General features: G+C 45.7%; 2 protein-coding genes across 8 annotated transcripts in view; one reads left to right on the forward strand and one right to left on the reverse strand.

The window, feature by feature from the left end:
- LOC139059142 (uncharacterized) overlaps positions 1-27529 on the reverse strand; it is a 161568-nt gene that overhangs the window by 56387 nt on the left and 77652 nt on the right. The gene's annotated exons all lie outside the window — the stretch shown is intronic.
- Positions 9707-27529, forward strand: part of LOC139059141 (anoctamin-4-like) — an 82535-nt gene continuing 64712 nt past the window's right edge. For 2 of the 4 annotated variants that reach the window (XM_070537117.1, XM_070537118.1), the window contains exons 1-3: positions 14236-14590; positions 16671-16814; positions 24031-24185. In XM_070537117.1, the coding sequence (XP_070393218.1) occupies positions 14329-14590; positions 16671-16814; positions 24031-24185 (561 nt within the window). In that variant the 5' untranslated portion in view covers positions 14236-14328. Of the gene's footprint in view, positions 10173-14235; positions 14591-16670; positions 16815-21528; positions 21951-24030; positions 24186-27529 lie in introns of those variants that run through there. The other 2 variants (XM_070537120.1, XM_070537119.1) reach the window with 2 other exon arrangements.

Below are 27529 nucleotides of genomic sequence, written 5' to 3' on the forward strand. Positions count from 1 at the left end.
CATAACATTCAATGCAGGCTGTTGGAGATGCGGTGGTTGAGCGAAGGATTTCAAGGAGAGCTGGCGTGCAACTTCCACCGGAACGAACGCTTTCATTTCAGCAAGCAACGCTGACTGGTCGGAGATAGTAGCCAAGCCAGCAATGAGGTCGTCGCGCGAGGAAGGGCGACGTGTCAACAAGCGCTGCCTGCGTAGCTCCTTGTAGCTTAGGAGATGGAGAGAAGTAATTAATAAAGGGAAATGAGACATTCATTTGTAGCACTTAGCTACGTTTGAGTGGATGTCTCATTTTCCCTTCCCTAATTACTTCTATCCACCGAGCAGCGGGTTTCCGCAGAAATATTACGTCAAACTCTTGCCTTTGCTTCGAGTTGCTGACAAATTCGACTTCGCCCTGTCATCTGCTAGCCGTCTGGTTAGCTCAGATGGTAGAGCGACTGCCCCGGAAAGGAGGTGGTCCTGGGTTCCAGTATCGGACCAGGACGAATTTTTCTTCAACTGCGAGGCTTTTCTTTCGAGAAACCCGTATGGGTTTCCTTTGTAGCACTTAGCTACGTTTGAGTGGATATCTCATTTTCCCTTTACTATATAATTCGACTACGCATGCAGGGAAAACACAGGGAAGGCGGGAGATGGAAATTCAAGACCATGCTCATCGGTGCTCTCGTTTTGTTCATCGTCTCGAATAGATATGTGCATACATATACAAAAATAGAAGGTAAGCAATGCGCTAATACACAATAATATATTGTTAAAACTCGTTAAAGACACGAACCGATCACTTTTAAATGCAACAGCTCTTTCAACAACAACAAAATTTCACAGAGTAAAATCTAAACAATAGAATTACAGAGTGAGCGGGATATATTTATGCTATTACAAAACAGTATTTAACGCATAGTTGCACATTAATAAAGGGAAAGGCAATGACAAAAACAATATGTAGTATGTTAGGTTATTGAGAGTTGTTTGAAAAATTCGTTGTTAGAAGAAGCAGGAAATTTTCTTGGTCCCTCTCAGTAACTATGGTGTAAGTAAGGTCGTTCCAAAGGCGAATGGCTCTTAGAAAAGTGGAGCGAATAAAAATGAATTAGTTTTACCGTAGATGCGCATGAAATTGAACCGATTGTACAACCGTTCTGAGCTGTGATGAGGTGGTTCAACATGCAGAACTGATGGCGCTGCGTTATGGACGTATTTATGAAATGATAGTCGGGCTATATCACGATGATCATGCAAGAGCTGAGTGGGAAGTCGAGTTAAATTTGTGTTATGCGCTTATTATAGTCATGACAATGTGAAATAAAATGCACAACCCTACTCTGAACATATTCGAGTTTTTCGATAAAATATTTCTGGTGGGGAGACCACAGATGGATGCAGCGTGTTCAAGCTGAAGTCGAACAAATGCTAGGTAATCTTGTTTACGAATATCTTTAGTTTAATTATGTAGCTTGCGGGGCATGTACCCTAATGATCTCAAAGAATTGGTGCATGTGCATGCAATGTGTATTGACCACGATATAGCCAAAGTTAGGTTAACACCAAGATATTTATCTTGGGTATCGTGCAATATAATGATGTTATTTATGTGATAAATAGACATAGTGCTAGTATGCTTAGGGCTAAAAGTGATAATTTTATATTTAGAAATGCTTAGCTGCATTAACCAAGTGATGCACCAAAGAGAAATAAGTTCTAGATCCTTTTGAAGGATTGTATGAAAGTTGGCACCCTTGATGGAACAATAAAGAATGCAGTCACCCACAAAAATGGGCACGTGTGAGGAAATGTTATTCGGTAAGTCATTAATGCATCTTAGAAATAGAAACGGTTCAAGAACGCTGCCTTATGGTACACCTGAAGTAATGTGTGAAAGAGGAAAGGTTATGAACTGTTGTGAATTGCTGATAATTAGATAAGAAATTTCTACTCCATGTTAGTATAAGAGAATCTGATTTAAAAGCAGATAATCTTAAAATCAAATGGCAATGTGCTACGGGGTCAAACGCTTTTGAAAAGTCTAGAAAACCACGATGAGTTTGTACATCCTCTTCCATGTTATATGTTAATCAGTTGTTAATTTCAATAATTGATTCTCACATGAAAAATTTCTCCGAAATCCGTGTTGATTAGTGAAGAAAAATTTGCTGGCTTCCAGGGGACTGTAGACATTTGATGCAATTATTATGTTCTAGCATTTTCCACATACATGCATTAATGATATTGGACGGTATTATTCCAATGCATATTTTTGTTACCTGACTTAAATATGGGTACAACCTTTCCTATCTTCCAGTCCGAGGGCAGCACGCCACTCTCTAATATTTGCCTGAAGATGTGAGAGAATTTTACTGGGCACTATGACAGTGTTTTTCAGAGTTTTATAATTAATGTCGTTGACGCCACAAGATGTGGTTAAGTTGAAGTTATTTATCAGGCATGTGACGTCTCCAACTGTTATTTCTAAAGGTGGCATATATTGGTAGTTTACTTCCAACACATCCGCCAGATCAAACTGGTCTTGTGTGGTGAATGTAGAAGAAATATAAGTATTGAAAGTAGATGCACAGTGAATATCTGGAAGGGGAGTGTCATTGTTGTTTACAGAAATGTTATTGGAATTCCTGATCTGGGCTTATTATGTGCCAGAACATTCCAGGATTAGATTCTGGGAGAGATGGTAATTCATGAGTGAACTATTCATCTTTTGCTGAGGACCGGGTGGAACAGTAAACTTTTAAGCCTTGCTTTTATGTGTGTGTCGCTAACAGCTTACGTGCGTAAGAGTTTAGCACTTTCATAGTGGCGCTTCTTCCTGTTTCTCACTAAGCGTCGGGGTTTGGTGAACCATGGGTTAGATTCATCATTAGTTTTCTTAATCAGAAGGATGTAATGGTTCACCAAGGCGGCACCTTTTGTGCCCATTTTACCAGTACTTACCGGTAAAATGAATACAAGCGCGCTCCCGGCCTGGTGCTCGGCCATTATGGGACCTCAACGCTTGGAAAGGGGTGTTAGCCTCCAACTCGAAGGCATCCCCATCTAAATAGTTGCATTTGGCGCCACAGGGGAAATAGCCGACATGGGAGTGGCGCAAACATCATCACTCCTTTTTTTTTCTTTTGTGTGTTTGCGTGTGTGTGTGTCCACGAGGGTTTCGACAGGTATTAAGGGCGCAGGCTCCTTTCCCATGCTTCTCACCCCTGAAAGAAGCCGAATGCCAGGCCGGGGTACACAGGTGCCCGGCGGCGGTGGGAATCGAGCCCACAACCTTCCGCAGCCGAAGCGGGCGCTTTACAGCTAGGCCACGGCTTACTTACCATATGTACCACGTTGACGATGAGCGGTCGACCAGCAATTGTACGTGCGTGCCCAGCTGTTTCGGGAAAGTCAGCCGAATGACTAGTTTTGGTCTCGGTACACACAGCAATGATCATCACCGTGCGTGCTCTGCGATTTCACCCCACCAAACCTTAGGTTACTGCATCGAGAAACGGCAAACACGTGATTACATCGCTTTCGTTTATCAATGGTGAACCACATTATATTAAACTTCTCATGCAAGCAACAGCAGGTGACCTACACAAGCACTAACGTTTTGACCACTTTTGACCAGGCAAACTTAAAGTTTAACGCAGAAGCGGTTTTCCTCGAGGCCTTCAGCAAACTTTCGTTTCACGGAAATCACGTCGTACCTCGTATTGTTCAACACTGGACCCCACATACAGACTGTTTTATTTTAGCTTATCCGTAAATTTCAAAAATCGCCCATAGCAGATGAACTTAATTCTATTCCTTGAGCTGAATTACTCAGACATGGACATTAGTTGGACGAGAAATCAAAATGCCTATTCTACTAATTAACTATAATTCACTACCTAACTTCTCAGTTATTTACTTTATGGCATATATTGCAATTTACGACTAGTAGCTGGTGAGTTTGCAAGACGTATCCACTTTGAAATAATTTTCAGGATGACACCAGTTTCAAGATATTCATTCCTAAAGCATGCAACGAAACATTCGAGCATCCCACTTACTTTTGTGATTCAATGCATAAAACACCGTTCTGTAGAAAAAATTCAGGCCAGAACTGAACTGTAGTTGTCTAAGTTTACGTAATCATTGTGCCACTTCCTCATTTCCCCGCAGCCCGGCGTCATTATCAATCCTACGAAGCTTGATCCGACCAGTATAAACACTTATCAAGCCTTAATTTTATCGGTCGTTATTAACCTTACCGGACAATATCCGACCCTTATCAACCCTTATCTGTTGTTATCATTCTTATCGGAATCGGTCCGACCCTTATTAGCACTTATTGGTGATTATCAGCTTCATCGCAATCGATCCGAACTTTATCGACCCCGATCTGTCTTTATCAACCTTATCGGGCATGATCGCACCCTTATCAACTCTTATCGGCCCCTATCAATTTAATCTAACTTGGTCCGACCATTATGAACCCTTATCACTCCTTATCAGCCTTATCAGAATTGCTCCGACTATATCGCTCTTTCGAACCATGTCCATCCACGCTGAATTATTCTCAACCGTGATGAGACCCACACAGCTCCTCGTCACCCCTTATCATCCATTGAACTCATTGACTGGTTATCTGTCTGTCTTGCGCGACGCGAAGCGCATGAGCCTTAGATATCAATGGCTTTCGGTCGGTGAAGGAACGCTCCAACGGAAGGCGCATCACGCAACCAGCGAAATGCATCGGGTATGTGGCGGGATTTTCACAAAATCGGAACTTTCCGAATGTCTACAGCGTTCCAAGTCGGGGCTGCATGTGGCCTCAGAGATGGATTTTATTCAACCATCACCAAATCTTTCAAGAACGTCTTCGTAGAAACTGTTCTCCTTTGATATTTGTTTAATGTTGCCGGTACAACACAGTCATACGGTTCGGACATATTCACCTTCTGTGAGCATGCGTATTTAGCCCAGAAATAAGATGCGTGATGACAAATAATCAAGCAATGTTCCATTGTTTCGGCTAGGTTGCAATGTTTCCAATTTGCATGCCCGGGTACACATAATCCTTTTTCATGACGCCATGTTTTAACTCACCTGGTGGAAGTGTGCAGCTTAAAGAAAAATGCTTTTGCTAGTGGCATTCTATACATTGTACGGACACGGCAAAGAAGATCTTGACCAAATAGAGACAGGTACCGCTTTCTTTCCCCTTCTTTTGGGCGAGGGGGGGGGGGGGGGGACATTTTGCAAAGTATCGAAAAAGAACTTCCACTCGCATCTTACGGTTTCCGGTTCCTTCCTTTCAAAAACGCAATCAGTAGTACACCCGCGGCCTGCAGAAATTCTCAAACCAAAGTGAAACGGAAGAAGTGAATAACAACCAGTCGGACCAAGTTGAGTTCCTTCCAACAGGTTTCCAAGATTTAGGGAAGGTTTTCTTTTGGGCAAAATTACTTGTAATAGAGTAAGTGCATGACTTGGAAACGAACTGAACCAGTTGTAATGGAATTTAGTTGTGTGCGCAGTGTCAGAAAGAAACTCGCACACACCTAAAAAAGGTCGAACGCTCCAAAGCTGGAACGAGCGCTGTTTGCTGTTGCTTCTAAATTTCTTGCGGGCAAATATACTAATAACTCAATTCGTTGAATGAGGAAGCAGCATCTTCTGCTCGCGCCACTAGATTAAAGCATGCTATGAAAACAATATGCCACCTCGGGCCATAACATGTCATGATCAGCTTCAGACCTTCTGAGACAGTTATCATTCCTGCTACTGTGGCTGCAGACAAAGGAGCATTAGCGAGAATATTCCTGCTGCTTAAAGTAATAGTAACACCAATGCTGGTGCCGAAAGCTATAAGCGAACAAAAACAAATGAAGCTTAAACTTAAGTGCAGCAACATAATTTATCAAAGCGCCTGCCTAAACAAAGCACACTGCTTAATTTGAAACGCCAGCAAGATATTGAAAGCAATTTTCTGCTCGCCGGGAAGAAAAAAATCCTAAAGGAAGTGTTTCGTACAAATCGGTATAGTATCAGTGGTCACATTTTCGCAATGCGAAGTTGTTTACCCAACTCGCTCTGTGATACGCGTCGTCTGCTTCTTTAGCGAAAAAATTAAATCATACACTGCTGTCTTTTCACGGCGATGACACGCATAGTGCTACACAAGTCTATAGACATCTGTTATTTTTTTTCCATATTCAGACATATGCGCGGCGGCATCGCGACGATTTGAGAACTATGAGGCATTTAGCGCATGCCGTGACAGGACGCCCTCTTTCGCTTCAATCTTGAACCTGAATGCGCTGTTTCTTGGCGCGGCCGCTAGGAGGCGAGCATTTAGTTAAAATCGCGCATAGGGGAGCAGAGCGCGCGTCAACTCCACGAGCCCACCCTTGTCCGCGCATGGCTGTCAGCGCGGCTAAACGCATCCGCGGGCCACGCGCCGTATTTTGGAGTTAATCTGTGGTGCGTGTAAAGGTAAAGGTGAACTGAGATTAGTTTTTGAGACGCGGGGACGCAAGAGTCAGCACGAAGTGTTCGCTCCCCACTGCTGTTCCCCTTCAACCGGCCAGCGTTGTGACAGCGATCGCTCGTAGTCATCGAGTTATATCTGTTCAGGTTTGGCTGCGTACGCGTGACATCATGTTTGTTCATTTAGTTAGTAAGCCAGATTTACCTGCAATATATACGGCCTAAGAAACCACAAACCTTACTTCATGTGGTTGCCTACTTTGCTAGGAGACTTCTCTCTCTCTCTCTGTCTCATATTCATATATGTTTACATGATTATTAACAATCTAATATAGCTGTCAATGCTTATTGCCTGTAACTATTTTTTTCTTTCTTTCTTTAATGGGCGCTGACTAACCACGACAGTACCCGGTCGGTCTCGTCTCGTGCACCATCGAGGTGCGACGCCCGCAGCGCCACTGACGGCGCTGCTCATGTTGACGGCGCAGTGAGCCACCTGGTAGCTGTCAGGAGACTGTTCCTACTGCCCAGCACCATGCAGTTTCAAGCTGGCTGTGTCGCGCCGACATGTCATACTCAGAGTATTGTTCGAGGAGTTCAAACGCAACGCCTGTCGTCACAGCCAATGCTTCCCCGTGGGACGAGGCTGCCAGCGTTCTAATTTGTATTTTCTGTTGCACTATATACTTACAGCAGCGATAATTTCTGACGAGCACAGCATCGCAGGCCATTAACATGTAGCGCAAAAATACTGCGACATTTGGCCAAATAGAAGAACCTGCAAGTTCTGTTTTTTTTTTCTTGCGAGTGCGGTTTCGCTGATTTTACAAAGTAGCGTTCATATCAAAATTCATAATTAACAATAAATCGTGGCTAACAACGAGTTTCGGCACATCACAGCTCGGCGCTAAATAACACTTTTGGACGTTCAAGTGCTCAATGGCGCACTTCGACCCTCCGGTCGAAGGGTTTACGGAAACGACGCAATATGAACAAGTGTGAAAGGTAAGGATAATTTTCGAGTAAAAGCATCCACGGGGTTATAAAAAGCATTACTAAGTGCTTCTCGGAAATAGTATGAAAAAGAAAAGATAGGCTAGCGCTGAGGATCCGCACCCAACTACAGGTCTTCGAATTTCAAGAGGAAGCATTATCTCGGTACCACATCTGGTTTCCCTATTCAAGCACACGTGAAACGCTCGAACGATTTCATTAAATAATCCGCTTAACCTGACTTCGGAGGAAGCTGTAGCTTGGGCCCATCTCCGACGCGGCCTATTCGAATACATGTAAAACGCAAGAACGTTTTCCTGAGATAACCCCTCGACCAATTTTAATGGAATCTGTTGAATTTGAGAGAGCAAGTTAAATTCTAGTGACTGTTGGAAGCGAAATTTCGATTTAGGTCCTGAATTTTGTTACAAGAATCTTCAAAATTTTGAAAGTATGAAAAAGAATAGAAGCACGAAGTTTAGAAATTCATAGCTCTGCATCAAGAACAGATAACGCGGTACTGTAAACGGCTGCCATTAGATCATTCAAAGCGTAAAAATTTGAAATGTCAATTTATATCTTACGTGAATTTGTTACATTGTTTACAAGGGTTCTGCAAAAGCTGTATTTCGATATTACTCTATTTTTTAGGTTCATGTGTGACATATCAGTTTTGTGCGCTTTAGACGTACTGTCAGATGCAATTCACAGAATTGTTATATCATTTTTGCTTGCTGAGTTAGAGAGTTGTAAACTTGAGTGTCGTTTTCTGAAAATTTTTTATTTTGCCAATTTTTGATAGAAATTTGACAATCTAAATCGAAAAATCCAAACCAACAGTCACTAGATTTTACGTTTTTCTTTTAAATGCAACAAACCTCGTCAAATTTGGTGCCGTGGTTGCCGAGAAAAACGAATTCTGATTTTACGTTTATTTAGATAGGAGCACCCGAGCGAAAGCTTCCTGTTAAATTGAACTGAAATTTCTGTTTTCTCATTCATTGGCCGATTCATCTCATTTTTCGCCCCTTGACCGGAATGCTTATTAGTCTCTGTAGGCTAGAGGTGTCGAAAGCAAAAGTATTGCGGCGGAACCCATCTCACGATGACTGTCGACGGTAATGCGCTAGCATTGAGTCAACATAGCGGCACAATGTATTGCCATTGCCGAAACGAGTTATGCATCAGGCGTGTGCTGCAGCGGGACTCCTCTTTCGCGCCTCCCTAAGAACACTCGGCGCCATCTGGCGAAGCCGCCGCGAAGCCTGCGCGTGGCCTCCGAAATGCATGGCGCCCTAGTGCTTGCGAAAGCTGAGGAACTCACGTTGCACGTTGAGTTTGTCAGTATATCATGATGGAGGCAAGAGGCGTAGCGCATCAGAAACAGGACAAAACACACAAACGTTTGACGCTAATGTTTGGCGTGTCGCGCCAAACAAGTGCGTCGTCTGTGTTCTTTTCCTCGTCATATGGCAGCGGGACTCCTCTCGCGCGCTCCTTTCTGGAAATGCTCAGCTAGTCAGTGGCACTGCCGAGAAGTGCGCGCATGGCCTCCGAGATGACTAGCGGGGCGCGCCGGTGCCTGCAGACGTTGAGAATCGTTCCCTGACTTAGCGCGCACACTCAGCGACACACAGTCAGGGACTCCAGTTGGCAAAATGTTCATTAAAGACGGACACATTCCCCATTCATTCATGGGCCAGCCCGCTAAAGCGCTGGCGCGAAAGACGTTTATTGAAAAGCGGCACACACCCCGTGCATTTGTGACGCAGCCTGCTAATCCGCCGGGTTGCCATCATTGAGGGAACCGTTATGACAGGGGTTCGATTTGGCTCAGCAGCGAAGAAATTGAAGGGACTTTCTTTTTCGCCATTGTAGAGCTGCACATTCCCAGTGGCAGATGCCCGTACACCAAGTCGGCACCATAATGTGTACGTATGTACACATTGCCACATACCAAAGTTGGTCCGGTGACCAAAGAGGTTGGACAAAGAGGTACTCAGGTGATCAAACAGGTTGGTTTCTAACCCTGTTCCCTCAGCGTAGACGTGAAAACACACGCACACACACACACACACACACGGAAAGTGCGTGAAGTACTCTAAGAATGCCGACGCATTAAGACAAAGAAATGAAAATTCGAAAGCTGAGAGTTCCGTCATGAACATAGTGGGTTGAACCATAACATCAGGCACCAGATGAAAACGAACCAATTGATACAAGAAATATACGAAGAAGAAGTCGAAGAAGCAACCGTAAGCCTGAAGCACGAGACGAATATGTTCTTTTCGCAGGCCTTATAAAGCAGTCAACAATCTCGCCTCGACCATCTTTCCGTCTTGAGCAACTGGCGAGATGGTGGGCAAGCCGCCGCCAACCCTCAAAGAACTGGAGGAAATCGTAGCCTAGGACCGCCAGCGGCTCGCCAAGGTAGGCACTCGGCTGGAATTCAAAGGGCGTGAGCTGGATGAATGGATCAAAGAACAGCGTCGGAACAAGGATAGCCAGGCGCTTCTGAAGCAACTCGAGGAGGCCGAAAAACAAGAACTGCACGTCCAACAGCAAGGGCCCGCAGGCTCCTAGCGCGCAGGGAAAACCCAAACCCTCGCTCGAACATTAACTCAAGAGAGCCGAGGAGGAGATGTGGCGGCCCAAACCGGAGCCGTCATCCGTGGGTAAGAAGAAAGCTGAGAGTCCAGTCAGTCCACGGACAAGTAAGCAGCTCTCTTTCACTTTGATTATACATCGCGAAATATTGAAAACCAAGTGCGTCGCCAACACATCATTTTAAAACCGATGTATTGCAGCTCGGTGGCATCTATACTAGCGTGTTTCGTAACGTTAGTGTGTCACAGTCCCCTTGACTCGCACACAGGTTATTCAAAAGCATTATCGTTACTACGAGCGCGTGTATAAAGATATACTTTGCAGTTGGAGGACCACAATTAGGAGCACGTTGCACTTTATTCTGTCAGGCCTGGTCACATTTTACGTGTCGGGTAGTCAATGGAAGTCTGCTTAAAACAAGAAACTGGCATAGGTTAGTATACTCCCTCCCTCACTCATATTTCTTCGACGCCGACTTCACAGACGTGGGATGGAGTGTCAGTGAGCGACAAAAGGTGTGGTTCGAAGAGGGTATGAACTGGAATGAGTGCCGGTGAGGTTGAATGGAAGTAACTATGAAGAGGATTGTATACTGGTTAACGTGAGTGTCACCAAAACGCAGTGACAGTGAATTAAACGTGACTGTCGGCAAGTGTGAGTAGACGCGAGCATTACCGTGTTCCGGTAGGTGGGAATAAAGGTAACTATGAACGTGAGCGAGCGTTGGCGAATATGTGGGGGTGCGTGTGAGTGCGCGAGTGACTGCCGATTAGAGTGAGTAGGCACGACGGTGAGCATACAGCTCAAAAAACGAAATACTCGTGAATGAGTTTGAGGGAGTGTACACTTATTCTGATGACTAATGAGCGAAAGAAATGTCGCATTCCGGAAGCCGTATCACTGCGCAACATCTCAATGAAAATAGTCTCAAAGCAGGTTTAACTGGAAAGCTGTGTTTTATTATTCTCGACGTGTCCTCTATTTAAATAAAAAAACTCTACTTTTTGTATGTGGGGGCATCTGCCAACGGCTTCGCTCACTTTTTCAAAAGATTATGTTTTCGAGATATTAACCAAAGGTGGCTCTACAGAGCGTCTGGATACGGACCCCTTAGACCTGGTGGAGGAGTCTGGGGTCCTAACCCCGGCTTGTTCCTTTTCTTTATTTTTCTTTTTTATGCTGGTATAACCCACAGATTGGACGCAGGTGTGACCCAAAACAACTAGCTGGGGTTCGTGGCCGGGACATCTCTACAACCTAAAACATTGAAAAAATCTGAGCCAGTTGGGGCTTAATCATTAAATATTTTCAGCTGGCCTCTGTGAGAGTTCTCTTCGCGTTGTATTTTCTTGCGCTATCCAGCTCACCATTTACTATTCCATAAGCACCTATCTTCGGCATTCAAGGGCCGATGTTTGAGAAAGGATATGATAAAACTGACATCAGGCCCGTCGAATCAGGCCGGATGGGGTCATGACAGGAAATTGTTGTTGTCAGTTCTGTGAAAGTAATTGAGCAGAGGCGCAGATTTATTGCGGACAGGTGTAGCGCAAATTATTCGTTCAGCGTGACTCCTCTCATTTGTTTTCCTTGTATGCCGATAATCTGGTTAGAATTACTTCTAGTTTAGTATTCTTGCTGCACAAAAGCAGTATTTTCAAGAGCATTCAGCTGCGTTTTTCTGCTAACTTCTATTTCTCTAAATGAAAAGCACGTTATCGAACTTGTGGTAAATCAAAAGTTGGCATGCACTTGAAAGCATGCAAGTGATTGAAAGTATGCTACGTATCTACAAAGGATAGCTGTATGGCATCCTAGGAAAAAGGGGTAGCACCACCACCTTTTTGGGACGGCCGGTCTACCAGCTGAGCGAACGTGCAAGAGACTAGCCGATGACTGAATGGAGGCTCAATAACGGACGATTCGAAGCGCTAGAAAACTGATTAACCTAAATATTTCTGCAAAAGATTGTAAGCTTGAGCAAGGTAGATGGACAGCTTTCAGGTGGACAATGTGAGAAGGAACAATTCCTGCTCAAACAACGATTACTCTTTGTAATTGACTGGCGATACAAATGGGGAGATGTCAAGACGATCTCAAGGCTCCTTCACGTCGTGCTGATGTCTCCCTATTCACCAATAGCGCAGTCACTGCAAGTAGAATTCCATAGCGACCCACCTCACAATGCTGCAATGAAGGTCGCCTATAATGGCTCCGCTAATAAAGAAAAAAAAGAGGGGGGGGGACTACCTATCGAAAGTGACTACTCTTGAACGACAAGGCAAAAGAAACTGCGGAGGACTGATTCAAGAAGATTCAAATGTCACCAAGAACTTACCAATGGCGAAATTTCGGCCGCAGAAGCAGACGACTCGCTGACCGTAAAAAACGCATCACAAGACGTAAGGTTGCCAGGAAAAAAATTGGATGGGCGTCGATAACGGATATCCAAACTGCACTGTTTCAAATACAAGAAAGAGAGAGAAACCTTAAAGAAGACAGAGAGGTTGGTCTGAGCCAGCGTGCCCTAGTTTGCTACTCTGCGCAGGAAGAGGGGGAATGGGGATATGAAGGTGTGATGAGAGATGATGATGAAACAGAAAGAGTGATGCACAATAGTGAAAGCAAATTCAACATTTTGATGATAAACATGCAGAAATATCTTCCATGAAGCCACTGCCGGGTTCTATGTCTTGTCCGTAGTCACTAGTTCAAGTAAACCTACAGATAAAGACGCTAAGAGGAAACTGGTGTGTGGTCGTCCCCTGCGCGAGCAGCACAGGCGCCAAGCAAAAACTTTACAGCATGTAAAGAGCTGCGATAAGCGGCTTCAATATGGTGAGCACCTGCACAGGGCTTTTAGCGGCCGGATTTTGGAGACCACAGAGAATCGCGCGTATCGACTCTACCAGGTGTTTCAGCATTTTCTGAACGCTTTCGTTCTCATTATCTCTATCTCCTTGCTAGCCTGTTGTGACGCTGGTTTCATTGAACCTATCAATCTTGGGTTCATGGCGCAGAGGGCCACTAGGGCCCGCTATCATGGCCGTAGGTCTGAAGGGTAGCAAAGGCCATTCCGTGTCTGTATCAGTTGATGGAGACGAATATTCGCTGCGTACTCTCATCGACCTTGAAGTACAAAGTTCTGCACATGTAAATTACGCAGGAGAAAGTGAGCACCACCTAGTAAAACTACTCGGGAGCGAAGCAAGAACAAGGCTTGAAAAGTAAAAATGTGAACAGTTCCCCACTAATATGCCTGTTGCGTCCCTGAGAAGATTGTGAAATAGAGCAGGTTTCTCCAACAAACTCCAATATATGGAACATGCATGATGCCACAAGATAAATTCAAGAGCGCGCAAAACAGGTTAGCCTCTGTTTAGTTAACAGAGGTTGGCTAACAGAGGTTAGATTAGCATTTTAAGCACCAAGTCAGCATTTTTCTTTCAACTATAGTCAACGGTGCACATGACGCAGAACAATGTTGAATTTCAAATGGCAGATTCGACACCGGCGTTCATCTACAGCGCTCAACGTAGCATTCTCCTTTTGGTATAGAACAACGTCTCAAATTGCGGGATTGCACCACAAGGCGCGCTGTTCCGTCGGGAAAGCAAGACAGAACAAATGTTAAAACTGTTCCGGAGTGACATCGGTTCCAAGAGTTCTGTTCAGATGCACTCTACCGGCTTTGGCGCAGAGTGCCTGGGCTCTTCCGTGGCATGATCTCCGCTCGACATTTGATATCGGTCAACCATTAGAAACCACGGCAAGACCTCCTAGCCTTCCAATAGAATGACCTGCCCCGAAAGCAGCTGCCGTGTTTCTCCTGCAGCGCTCCGAAACGGCCATTGGAAATTATCACGTATCCTATGGAACGCCCGATTCATCCATCGTGGGCGAGAGGACCGGGAACGAGAGACAGAAGAAGACAGCAGTGATCGAAACACGCCTCTCCGATTGGACCCTCCAACCCTTCGAATTAGGAACGCCAAATTCATGCCATCGACGGCAAGAGGAAGAGGAAGCGCACGAGAGACAGAAGAAGACGACAGCGATCGAAACGGGCCAAACTCATCAAGGACATCATCATCATCATCGCTACCCTCCGATTGTGGCTGCCGCGTTCTGACCCATCCGAGGCCGAACTATCGCTGGATCTTACCCGACAAGGTGCCCAGGTTCGCCATCCTCCGAGCCATGGTGGAGACGTCTCACAGAACGGGTGCGTCTGATATCCTAGACGAGGCCTTCCTCTAGGAGATGGACGCCAGGAGTGGCCTCATCGCAGCCGCTTTTCGGTCACCACTCACCTTGTACCTTTTCATCGTTGGAGCAACGTTGGGACGTCAATTACACCCAGTTGCTACGAAGCAGGCGCCACAGTTCTCAGGCCAAGCCGAGACTTTTTTGTTGCAGCAGCGGACGGCGACCAAAGTCGCCACAATGTCCCAGTGTCCGTTCATCACATGCTCAAAGTCCGCACGAATCCGAGCAGGTTTGTCAAGATCAGCGGCGCTTTGCGGTGGGTAATCTCTTTTCATGACGGCTGGTTATATCATTCTGGTTCAAGCGACATTGCATTGATCAAGGTTAAACCACGCCCAATATTCTGTAGTGCTTATGCCTAATCTACCATACGCTGGCGTTTAACAAAAAACAACTTTCCGATCTGGTTCTAGAAGTTCAGTCTACCGCTACAGGCTTTCATTAGCCTGACGCGTTTCAACACTACCAGCCTTCAAAGTTCAATGTAGCGTAGCTATAAAAAATGCCATCTAAATGTTTATTCCGCAGTGGTTACATTGGTATTTTATTGTTTTTTTACCTGTTCTGGCAGGTATTCATCCATGAACACTCTCAATCCGGCACACTTTGTGATTTACACAAAAGTTTGAGATATAAAGCATTAGGCGCAACTTGATGAACTTAGTTAACTGGGGAAATATAACTTATTGCAACTTGTTGTTGGGCTAGCTGATTCTTCGATAAAAGCACAAATCAGCTAGCCCAGCAACAAATAGTAATACGTTACATTTCTCGTATATGGAGCCCTGCTTTCTGTTCTTTTCGGTCTTATACGCACTCTTCTCTGCTAATTACATATATCATCTCTGCAACGTACCACACACGGTACCTGACATATTGCCTCGACAACAGACTGGTGCCGATTGAAGTGGATGCTATTTTGTGTGCCTTTTATTTTTTGTCATTTATACTTAGCGTCCTAAACGTCGATAAAAGCATGAGCCAACTGGCACAGCCGCAAGTAGTGATCATTGCCCTGCTGTGGTTGAGCAGAAAGGAAGCGTACGCCGTGGTTAGAACGTGGAGAGCGGAAAATAAGGTAATACCTAGGAAGCTATTGTGATGCCAACCTCACGCGAAGAGGCCGCCGTACGAAGGCCACTCTAACCTTCTTCAACACAGCCTCGCCCCGAATTACAGAGTGACGACGCAAGTATAGTGATCGATGCTTGCCTTCGCTTGCAGTGGAACTACATTCTTCGCAATGTTAAACACCGACACATAATCGGAGGCGAGGTTTGGGAACAGCGAATTGTCATCATGATATGAGTGAGGCAAACCCAGCATTTACATCGGCGCTTCAATCATCGTCATCCCCTTTTCTATGCTACTAAAATCTTCCTTTTGAAGGCAGCTGAGTGCTGCTTTTGTGGTCTTCATCTATGCCGGCTTCACTGGGGAGAAAAAAAGTGCCTTTTGCATTTAGCGTGTTTTTCACGTGGTCAGCATGTTAGCTCGTCACTGCAGATATGCGCACTCACTATGTCAGCACGTTATGACGGCCAAGACCACGCCGTCTCTAAATGGCACCTTCTGTACGCTAGAAGTCGATGAGCATGATGGTCGTAGCCACGCAGCAATAACGAAGCCAAAAATTTGAGCCCAATTCGTGGCTCAAATTTTGGTTTGGATCCGCATATTGTACGAGGCGAAAATTTGGGACGCTGGTAATTTGGCAAAAATGTCTTAATATATGCGAGTTCTTACGGTACTCTAGAATTGCTCGATCATTATCTTCAAGAACATACCAGTGATCCATTAAATGCCGCAAATGGTGCTACAAACGTGATTTGTCAGCAGTGACGTTGCTGCTGCACATTAAGCTTTGTCCCTTCATCGTGAGCGACACATTTCGTAGAGTCGCTTGAACGTTGCGTTGAACTTGTTCTGAGCGAGGTTGATCATCTAAATGTATGTCTCACCACTTAAATCGGTTACTGTGGGACCTCATATACTTTTCCTTTGAGAGCCCCTCTGGGCTAAGCCACATTTCCCACCGGTCTGTTGGGAAACAATGCCAACCAACACTCAAAAAACACTGCGATGTGCGGCAGTGCCTGAGGTACTCCGGCCAAGCAGTTTAGAAAGGAAGTGTCCTTACGCCCTAGCGAAAGGTCGATGGCTAGATGGTCGCTATCTTGTTTCCACCAAAAACATTTCTGCAAGTACGTCGTGTCAGTAATATTTTGCCTATTCTCATTTACAAATAAGAACAATTTCACGTTCACCTGCGTTAGAGACGTCATGGATATTACAAGAAACTGACAGCGTTCTGTTTTTGTTTTTGTTTTTCGCAGAGAAACATCCGGTGGACCCTCACGGTGCTGATGATGAGGAAAGCGTGCTTGAAACCAAGCCGGGGCCCAAGTTTAAACCTAGGTTTCTGCGGAAGCTCGAGTCTAAGCCTCTGTCCAAGACTCAGCCTAAACCTAGGCACGACGGTGAGCATACAGATCGAAAAAAGAAATACTCGTGAATGAGTCTAAGGGAGTGTACACTTATTCTGACAACTAATGAGCGATAGAAATGTCGCATTCCGGAAGCCGTATCACTGCGCAACATCTCAATGAAAATAGTCTCAAAGCAGGTTTAACTGGAAAGCTGTGTTTTATTATTCTCGACGTGTCCACTATTTAAATAACAAAAAATCTACTTTTTGTATGTGGGGGCATCTGCCAACGGCTTCGCTCACTTTTTCAAAAGATTATGTTTTCGAGATATTAACCAAAGGTGGCTGTACAGAGCGTCTGGATGCGGACCCCTTCGACCTCGTGTCGGAGTCTGTGGTCCTAACCCCGGCTTGTTCCTTTTCTTTATTTTTCTTTTTTGTGCTGGTATAACCCACAGATTCGACGCAGGTGTGACCCAAAACAACTAGCTGGGGTTCGTGGCCGGGCCATCTCTACAACCTAAAACATTGAAACAATCTGAGCCAGTTGGGGCTTATTAATTAAATATTTTCAGCTGGCCTCTGTGAGAGTTGTCTCTTCGCGTTGTATTTTCTTGCGCTATCCAGCTCACCATTTACTATTCCATAAGCACCTATCTTCGGGATTCAAGGGCCGATGTTTGAGAAAGGATGTGAAAAAACTGACATCAGGCCCGCCGAATCAGGCCGGATGGGGTCATGACAGGACATTGTTGTTGTCAGTTCTGTGAAAGTAATTGAGCAGAGGCGCAGATTTATTGCGGACAGGTGTAGCGCAAATTATTCGTTCAGCGTTACTCATTTCGTTTGTTTTCCTTGTATGCCGAGAATCTGGTTAGAATTACTTCTAGTTTAGTATTCTTGCTGCACAAAAGCAGAATTTTCAAGAGCATTCAGCTGCGTTTTTCTGCTAACTTCTATTTCTCGAAATGAAAAGCACGTTATCGAACTTGTGGTAAATAAAAAGCTGGCATGCACTTGAAAGTATGCTACGTATCTACAAAGGATAGCTGCATGGCATCCTAGGAAAAAGGGGTAGCACCACGACCTTTTTGGGACGGCCGGTCTACCAGCTGAGCGAACGTGCAAGAGACTAGCCGATGACTGAATGGAGGCTCAATAACGGACGATTCGAAGCGCAAGACAACTGATTAACCGATATATTTCTGCAAAAGATTGTAAGCTTGAGCAAGGTAGATGGACAGCTTTGGACAATGTGAGAAGGAACAATTTCTGCTCAGACAACGATTACTCGTTGTAATTGACGTCCAATCAACTATATGAACATTCACCGTGTAGCTTTTAGGTAAGGCATTTGCTTTGTCGCATTTAACACAAGACCGTCACACGCTATGCCATTTGAATTTTAATTGGGCTGTTCCCTGATCTATGGCTCACGGTGACCCACATTTGTTTAGTGCAGGAAAGGAAGCAGTCTTCTGCATAAGAAAGGTTCAAATTTTTCGGAAGGAACAGAGGTACCTCTGCCTCAGGAAATTGGAATCGCTCATACGGAGAACACGACATTCGGTGCCTCCAAACACAGTTTTGCCGTCACGAAAGATAATGCGCTTCTTACACCGAGCAACGAGTTGCGGCAATGAAAACTTCAGAAACATGTCTATAATGAGAACAAAATGCATGGTGCACCAAACACATTCTAATATCACGTGTAATATTTGGCTGTACGGATGACAACAATAACAACGAAGACGATAACAATGCTGTTACCATATGCACGACATAAAACATTCGCAGAGTTAATGCATCAGGCTACCGTGAGATTTAATTTAAGGATGCACAGCACAAAGCAAAAAGTAGGATTCATGCAGATATCCTTAGACATCAATTCTGTCCCTCCAGCGCATATGTTCAAAAAAAGATCGTGTTGTATTCCATGCAACTGTGCTGGGTCACCGAATGCAAAATTATTCTTGTCGGCTGATTCATCATAAGCGTTAGCGCGAAACAGTTCGTGCTGTCATGAACCGGACGAAAGGGCCTTGCAAATTACTGTTTTATCTGCTTCTGATGACTGTGTTATGGCGACGCAATTGTGACGATGATATGGCAACGGTGACAGGATCATAATTTAACGACGACAGCATAACTACGGCGGCGTGGTGACGTCGTCGGAAGGTTTAAACCGTTTTAAAGGTATGGATATTAAGAGAGGCGACACGAGGCTAGACATATAGATATAGCAAATGTGGCTTAGAGAGTAGGCTTGGAATGTTAATCGCAAGAGAACAACTACGCCTGTACGCACTGCTACTCCTGAACAACCTCCAATGGCCAAGCCGGGGAACGGTAGTGCAACTGTGCACGGCGTTATACATTTACTTTCATGCAAAGAGCGACGCGCAACGACATGATTCATTATGACAACGTGTCAAGGTGAGGGAGAAAGCGACCTGCATTTATTCTCTTCCACTGCTCTTCCCACATCCTCTATAAACTCGGGAAAGGACAAGGTGGCACACACACCTAGCGCTTCCTGAACACAACGACGAGAAATCACCGCACCCACAGCTGCAGCTGTCAATGACAAAGATGCAAGGCGTACGGGCCTTCAATGTGCAAGATACAACTGGGAGTCGGGGCTATACTAGTGCATGTACAACACGAGTTGTTAGGTTAGATGATTCGTGATCACTTTCAAACGCACCAGAGAACTGGCAATACAAATGGGGAGATGTCAAGACGATCTCAAGGCTCCTTCACGTCGTGCTGATGTCTCCCTATTCACCAGTAGCGCAGTCTCTGCAAGTAGAGTTCCATAGCGACTCACCTCACAATGCTGCGATGAAGGTCGCCTATCATGGCTCCGCTAATAAAGAAAAAAAAAGGGGGGGGGGGGGGGGGGCTACATATCGAAAGTGACTACTCTTGAACGACAAGGCAAAAGAAACTGCGGAGGACTGATTCAAGAAGATTCGAATGTCACCAAGAACTGACCAATGGCGAAATTTCGGCCGCAGAAGCAGACGACTCGCTGACCGTGAAAAACGCATCACAAGACGTAAGGTTGCCAGGAAAAAAATTGGACAGGCGTCGATAACGGATATCCAAACTGCACTGTTTCAAATACAAGAAAGAGAGAGAGACCTTGAAAGAAGACAGAGAGGTTGGTCTGAGCCAGCGCGCCCTAGTTTGCTACTCTGCGCAGGAAGAGGGTGAATGGGGATATGAAGGTGTGACGAGAGATGATGATGAAACAGAAAGAGTGATGCACTACAGTGAAAGCAAATTCAACATTTTGATGATAAACATGTAGAAATATCTTCCATGAAGCCACTGCCGGGTTCTATATCTTGTCCGTAGTCACTAGTTCAAGTGAACCTACAGATAAAGACGCTAAGAGGAAACTGGTGTGTGGTCGTCCCATGCGCGAGCAGCACAGACGCCAAGCAAAAACTTTACAGCATGTAAAGAGCTGCGATAAGCGGCTTCAATATGGTGAGCACCTGCACAGTGCTTTTAGCGGCCGGATTCTGGAGACCACAGAGAATCGCGCGCATTGACTCTACCAGGTGTTTCAGCATTTTCTGAACGCTTTCGTTCTCATTATCTCTATCTCCTTGCTAGCCTGTTGTGACGCTGGTTTCATTGACCCTATCAATCTTGGGTTCATGGCGCAGAGGGCCACTAGGGCCCGCTATCATGGCCGTAAGTCTAAAGGGCAGCAAAGGCCATTCCGTGTCTGTATCAGTTGATGGAGACGAATATTCGCTGCGTACTCTCACCGACCTTGAAGTACAAAGTTCTGCACATGTAAATTAAGCAGGAGAAAGTGAGCACCACCTAGTAAAGCTACTCGGGAGCGAAGCAAGAACAAGGCTTGAAAAGTAAAAATGTGAACAGTTCCCCACTAATATACCTGTTGCGTCCCTGAAAAGATTGTGAAATAGAGCAGGTTTCTCCAACAAACTCCAATATATGGAACATGCATGATGCCACAAGATAAATTCAAGAGCGCGCAAAGCAGGTTAGCCTCTGTTTAGTTAACAAAGGTTGGCTAACAGAGGTTAGATTAGCATTTTAAGCACCAAGTCAGCATTTTTCTTTCAACTATAGTCAACGGTGCACATGACGCAGAACAATGTTGAATTTCAAATGGCAGATTCGACACCGGCGTTCATCTACAGCGCTCAACGTAGCATTCTCCTTTTGGTATAGAACAACGTCTCAAATTGCGGGATTGTACCACAAGGCGCGCTGTTCGGTCGGGAAAGCAAGACCGAACAAATGTTAAAACTGTTCCGGAGTGACATCGGTTCCAAGAGTTCTGTTCAGATGCACTCTACCGGCTTTGGCGCAGAGTGCCTGGGCTGTTTCGTGGCATGATCTCCGCTCGACATTTGATATCGGTCAACCATTAGAACCCACGGCAAGACCTCCCAGCCTTCCAATAGAATGACCTGCCCCGAAAGCAGCTGCCGTGTTTCTACTGCAGCCCTCCGAAACGCCCATTAGAAATTATCACGTTTCCTATGGAACGCCAAATTCATCCATCGTCGGCAAGAGGACGGGGAACGAGAGCCAGAAGAAGATGGCAGTGATCGAAACACGCCTTTCCGATTGGACACTCCGACCGTTCGAATTAGGAACGCCAAATTCATGCCATCGAGGGCAAGAGGAAGAGGAAGCGCACGAGAGACAGAAGACGACGACAGCGGTCGAATAGCGCCAAACTCATAAAGGACATCATCATCATCATCATCGCTACCCTCCGATTGTGGCTGCCGCGTTCTGACCCATCCGAGGCCGAACTATCGCTGGATCTTACCCGACAAGGAGCCGAGGTTCGCCATCCTCCGAGCCATGGTGGCGACGTCTCACAGAACGGGTGCGTCTGATATCCTAGACGAGGCCTTCCTCTAGGAGATGGACGCCAGGAGTGGCCTCATCGCAGCCGCTTCTTGGTCACCACTCACCTTGTACCTTTTCATCGTTGGAGCCACGTTGGGACGTCAACTACACCCCGTTGCAACGAAGCGGGCACTACGGTTCTCAGCCCAAGCCGAGCCTTTTCTGTTGCGGCAGCGGACGGCGACCAAAGTCGCCACAATGTCCCAGCGTCCGTTCATCACACGCTCAAAGCCCGCACGAATCCGAGCAGGTTTGTCAAGATCAGCGGCGCTTTGCGGTGGGTAATCTCTTTCCATGACGGCTGGTTATATCATTCTGGTTCAAGCGACATTGCATTGATCAAGGTTAAACCACGCCCAATATTCTGTAGTGCTTATGTCGAATCTACCATGCGTTGGCGTTTAGCAAAAAACAACTTTCCGATCTGGTTCTAGAAGTTCAGTCTACCGCTACAGGCTTTCATTAGCCTGACGCGTTTCAACACTACCAGCCTTCAAAGTTCAATGTAGCGTAGCTATAAAAAATGCCATCGAAATCTTTATTCCGCAGTGGTTACATTGGTATTTTATTGTTTTTTACCTGTTCTGGCAGGTATTCATCCTTGAGCACTCTCAATCCGGCACACTTTGTGATTTACACACAAGTTTGAGATCGAAAGCATTAGGCGCAACTTGATGAACTTAGTTCACTGGGGAAATGTAACTTATTGCAACTTGTTGTTGGGCTAGCTGATTCGTCGATAAAAGCACAAATCAGCTAGTCCAGCAACAAATAGTAATACGTTACATTTCTCGTATATGGAGCCCTGCTTTTTGTTCTTTTCGGTCTTATACGCAGTCTTCCCTGCTAATTACATATATCATCTCTGCAACGTACCACACACGGTACCTGACAGATTGCCTCGACAACAGACTGGTGCCGATTGAAGTGGACGCTATTTTGTGTGCCTTTTATTTTTTGTCATTTATACCTAGCGTCCTAAACGTCGATAAAAGCATGAGCCAACTGGCACAGCAGCAAATAGTGATCATTGCACTGCTGTAGTTGAGCAGAAAGGAAGCGTACGCCGTGGTTAGAACGTGGAGAGCGGAAAATAAGGTAATACCTAGGAAGCTATTGTGATGCCAACCTCACGCGAAGAGGCCGCCGTACGAAGGCCAGTCTAACCTTCTTCAACACAGCCTCGCCCCGAATTACAGAGTGACGACGCAAGTATAGTGATCGATGCTTGCCTTCGCTTGCAGTGGAACTACATTCTTCGCACGGTTAAACACCGACACATAATCGGAGGCGAGGTTTGGGAATAGCGAATTTTCATCATGATATGAGTGAGGCAAACCCAGCATTTACATCGGCGCTTCAATCATCGTCATCCCCTTTTCTATGCTACTAAAATCTTCCTTTTGAAGGCAGCTGAGTGCTGCTTTTGTGGTCTTCATCTATGCCGGCTTCACTGGGGAGAAAAAAAAGTGCCTTTTGCATGTAGTGTGTTTTTCACGTGGTCAGCATGTTAGCTCGTCACTGCAGATATGCGCACTCACTATGTCAGCACGTTATGACGGCCAAGATCACGCCGTCTCTAAATGGCACCTTCTGTACGCTAGAAGTCGATGAGCATGATGGTCGTAGCCACGCAGCAATAACGAAGCCAAAAATTTGAGCCCGATTCGTGGCTCAAATTTCGGTTTGGATCCGCGTATTGTACGAGGCGAAAATTTGGGACGCTGGTAATTTGGCAAAAATGTCTTAATATATGCGAGTTCTTACGGTACTCTAGAATTGCTCGATCATTATCTTCAAGAACATATCAGTGATCCATTAAATGCCGCAAATGGTGCTACAAACGTGATTTGTCAGTAGTGACGTTGCTGCTGCACATTAAGCTTTGTGCCTTCATCGTGAGCGACACATTTCGTAGAGTCGCTTGAACGTTGCGTTGAACTTGTTCTGAGCGAGGTTGATCATCTAAATGTATGTCTCACCACTTAAATCGGTTACTGTGGGACATCATATACTTTTCCTTTGAGAGCCCCTCTGGGCTAAGCCACATTTCCCACCGGTCTGTTGGGAAACAATGCCAACCAACACTCAAAAAACACTGCGATGTGCGGCAGTGCTTGAGGTACTCCGGCCAAGCAGTTTAGAAAGGAAGTGTCCTTACGCCCTAGCGAAAGGTCGATGGCTAGATGGTCGCTATCTTGTTTCCACCAAAAACATTTCTGCAAGTACGTCGTGTCGGTAATATTTTGCCTATTCTCATTTATAAATAAGAACAATTTCACGTTCACCTGCGTTAGAGACGTCATGGATATTACAAGAAACTGACAGCGTTCTGTTTTTGTTTTTGTTTTTCGCAGAGAAACATCCGGTGGAGCCTCACGGTGCTGATGATGAGGAAAGCGCGCTTGAAACCAAGCCGAGGCCCAAGTTTCAACCTAGGTTTCTGCGGAAGCTCGAGTCTAAGCCTCTGTCCAAGACTGAGCCCAAACCTCAGCCCATAAAGACGGAAAAGGCGAGATATTGCATTACGTCTGTTCTTTCTCTGTGTATCGGCATAGCTAAATGTGCGTGTGTAAAGTTTCGCTGCACAGTTATAACAAGACAGGCGAAGGAATCCCTGTTCGCATAAAAAAATGACATGCTACATAGTGTGTGTGTCTTGTTAGAAATACGGAGCGCATCTTCGCATCTATGATCAATAACCAGATAACGTACACACAATACTTATTATCGTTAAATGTTCATCACAAACGACTGCATGTACATTAGAGACAATGCCGAACATATCCGATGCGGATTTCATGGAACCACAGGACTAAAATGCAGCAGCCGGGACACGTATCATGCGGCCATCTTCCTAGCGCTTCAGAAACGGTCCTTCAGCGAGAGAGAGAGAGAATAAACTTTATTCAAGAACCCCGGTCCGGGTTCGCCCGCTTTGTTCTAGTTGTCTGCCAAGCCGAGCATCGTGATGAGCTCGATCATGGCACGTACGTAGTCGGAGGAGGAGTCCTCCAGCCACTCCTCCAGTGTCGTAGGTCTACGGGTGGGTGAGAGTTTGGCAAGGCTAGTCTGAATAGCGAGACGGCTCCCCGGACAATCCCACAGAATGTGAGCATTATCCGGGAAGCTGCCACATGCCATGCAAGCAGGTTTACCAGGCAAACCTTGTATGTAGTGTTCGAAGTGCGGGGACAAGAGGGAGTGCGCGCCTGTGCACGGCTCCATAGTACCGCCTCTCTTCGATTCGTGTGTGTGTGCGCTTGTGGATACTTCATGGAGTTGTTTAGTAAATCGTCAAGTTTTTCGCGCCTTTCCGCCCGCGCGAAGGCATATTGCTCATTCAGACTGAATGGGTCCGGCCACCACAGAGGAGGGCCCGGGAGATTTGCGCGGGATGTGGCATGTGCCACTTCGTTCCCTCTAATCCCTGTGTGACTCGGAATCCACTGAATACGCACTCTAATGTCAGGGTGTGCAGCGAAGTTAGTAAACACAAAGTGAAACCCCTGAAACGCCAAAAACAGTACGTACTATCGCGCTCAATGCGAGCTGCAACGCGTGGGCCGGGAGAGAAGGAGAGTGGTTGAAGAGAGGAAGACACTACTTAGGCAGCCCTTTAGGGAGCACGCCTCTGCGCTCGAGCGGTGGCTCTGGCACTGAGACATACGTTCATGTGTATTATTGTGTATTATTGATAACAGTGTGTCAGCGTTCCACGAAGAATAAGCCAGACGGCGGAAAGCAGAGGTATGCGCATCGCTGAAATTGTGAATCCCTCTCCATTTTTTTTTTATCGATAGCGTTGTTGCTTCCCCGGCTCGCGCGTTGCGGCTCATATTGAACACCACAGGATGTAAGACATTATTGCGATACCAATTACATGGACACTTCAGGCGAATCGTTGCCGTCGTCGTCACCCTAGTGCTCAGTATATATTTGTCTATATGTGTGCCGCATATGCAAGGTATGTAAATAATTATTCAACCTCCAAGTTTGCTCAAACCAGGTCTTATGTTCTGGACGCAATTATTCCTCAGCCTTTTTGAGAATTGTACCACGCAAAGAAAATTACAAAATACATTACTTACAGCGTATTCCTTTTATTTCAAATTTCTTCAGGCTATTAAAAAGCGTAAAATAATATTGCTGTTCGTGCATCGTCGAAAAGTGATGTACAGTTTTACTGGAGCCACTCCTTAAGGCCGCGCCACATTAAGCGTTTTAACCGGCGTTTTCGGGCGTCGCGTCTCTCGGCGTCGACGCGTGAACGCCGCCACAGAAGGCGTCCAACCACACGAGCGGCATGCAGACCAGCTCTGATAGGCCTGCGCTCATTACGCCGAGCAACGCCGGGTGACGAAACGCCACAAAACGCCGGAAAAACGCTGAATGTGGGGCGACCTCTACAGGCAGCGCAGTGGCGCTTGTGCAGCGTCACTGCAGGCCCTACAAGGCGTATTAAAGATTTTAAGTGTGACAGAAATTTTGATGCACCATCCTATAGTTAAAACACCATCCGAGCAGTTCTGGCGCATTGCTGAACCGTGCAATCGCTGGCCTTCAGTGCGTCGCCCATCTACCGAAACTACCAATTTCTTCTTTTTTTTTTCGTAAAAAGCCGACACAACAAATTTCGTCACAGCACGAAAGGAGATGATGAATGGCGTATTATGGCGCAAGGGCGTGAATGAAGAAACAGAGAAAACGAGACATCATTAAATTTTACAAGTGCATGTTCTCGCGCAAAATATTGGCTGTTTCGTATGTTAGTTGACTAGCGGATGCTTCTATGCAACTTCTGCAAAAACTGCGCGCGCTACAGTTGTTCGGGAAGAGTATATATATATACTCCTGAGAGATATATAAGATATATAAACGAGACATCATTAAATTTTACAAGTGCAAGTTCTCGCGCAAAATATTGGCTGTTTCGCATGATAGTTGACTAGCGCATGCTTCTATGCGTCAACTTTCGCAAAAACTGCGCGCGCTACAGTTGTTCGGGAAGAGATCGCAGGACCACGCTTAGTATTTCGGTCTCCTGTAGTCTAATAGAGATAATCCAAGTTCCTAGTCGACAGTTGCATTACAGGCTTATCCACGAAATACTCCTGAGAGATATATAACATACTACTATTCGGCATTGAAGATATATTCGAAGATATTGAATACCAAACTGCCGAAATGAACAAGAGCTGAATGAGAACTATTCCAGTACTGTTTCATATCCTTTAAAATTTCAACGTTTACCGCCACACCGGTTATCACCATAGTTCCGTTCGCAGGCGTTACGGTCATTCACAAAAAGCCAGCGAAGGCTGCATCGGCAAGCAAGAATAAGGAACCAGAGCAAGATGAGGAAAATGCAGAAAAAGAAAGCAAACCTCGCGAAGTCGCTACTAAGGAGGGCAGTGTGGGCAAGAAGCCGGGCAAAGACATCCTCGATAAGGCCATGATGGAAAAACAAAAACCTGTCACGGCGGGAGCCCGGAAGGACAAGGGCAAGCCAATGAGAGACCAAGCGAGCAATAGTAAAGCGGATGGGGAGACGTTGTCTCGTCAGAAAGCTGGCAGGGATAGAGTGGGGAAGGACAAAGCACGTGAATCTTCGGAGGATGACGAGGCTGATGAGGCTGAGTCATCTGAGGCAGAAATATATGCCGAGATCGAAACGAATCAGAAAGGCAAGGCAAAAGCCAAGGCCAAGCAAGAGACAGCAACGCATGGCAAGAACGTCAAGAAGGATGCCGAGGATCACGATACGCGTACGGAGAAGAGCACGATGATTAAGCACAAGGCGAGAAGCTGCGACATGTCTTTAAGACTTCATTTCTTGCGCTAATTGGAGATCGA

The sequence above is a fragment of the Dermacentor albipictus genome, chromosome 4 (assembly GCF_038994185.2).
Source record: "Dermacentor albipictus isolate Rhodes 1998 colony chromosome 4, USDA_Dalb.pri_finalv2, whole genome shotgun sequence".
Classification (NCBI taxonomy): domain Eukaryota; kingdom Metazoa; phylum Arthropoda; class Arachnida; order Ixodida; family Ixodidae; genus Dermacentor; species Dermacentor albipictus.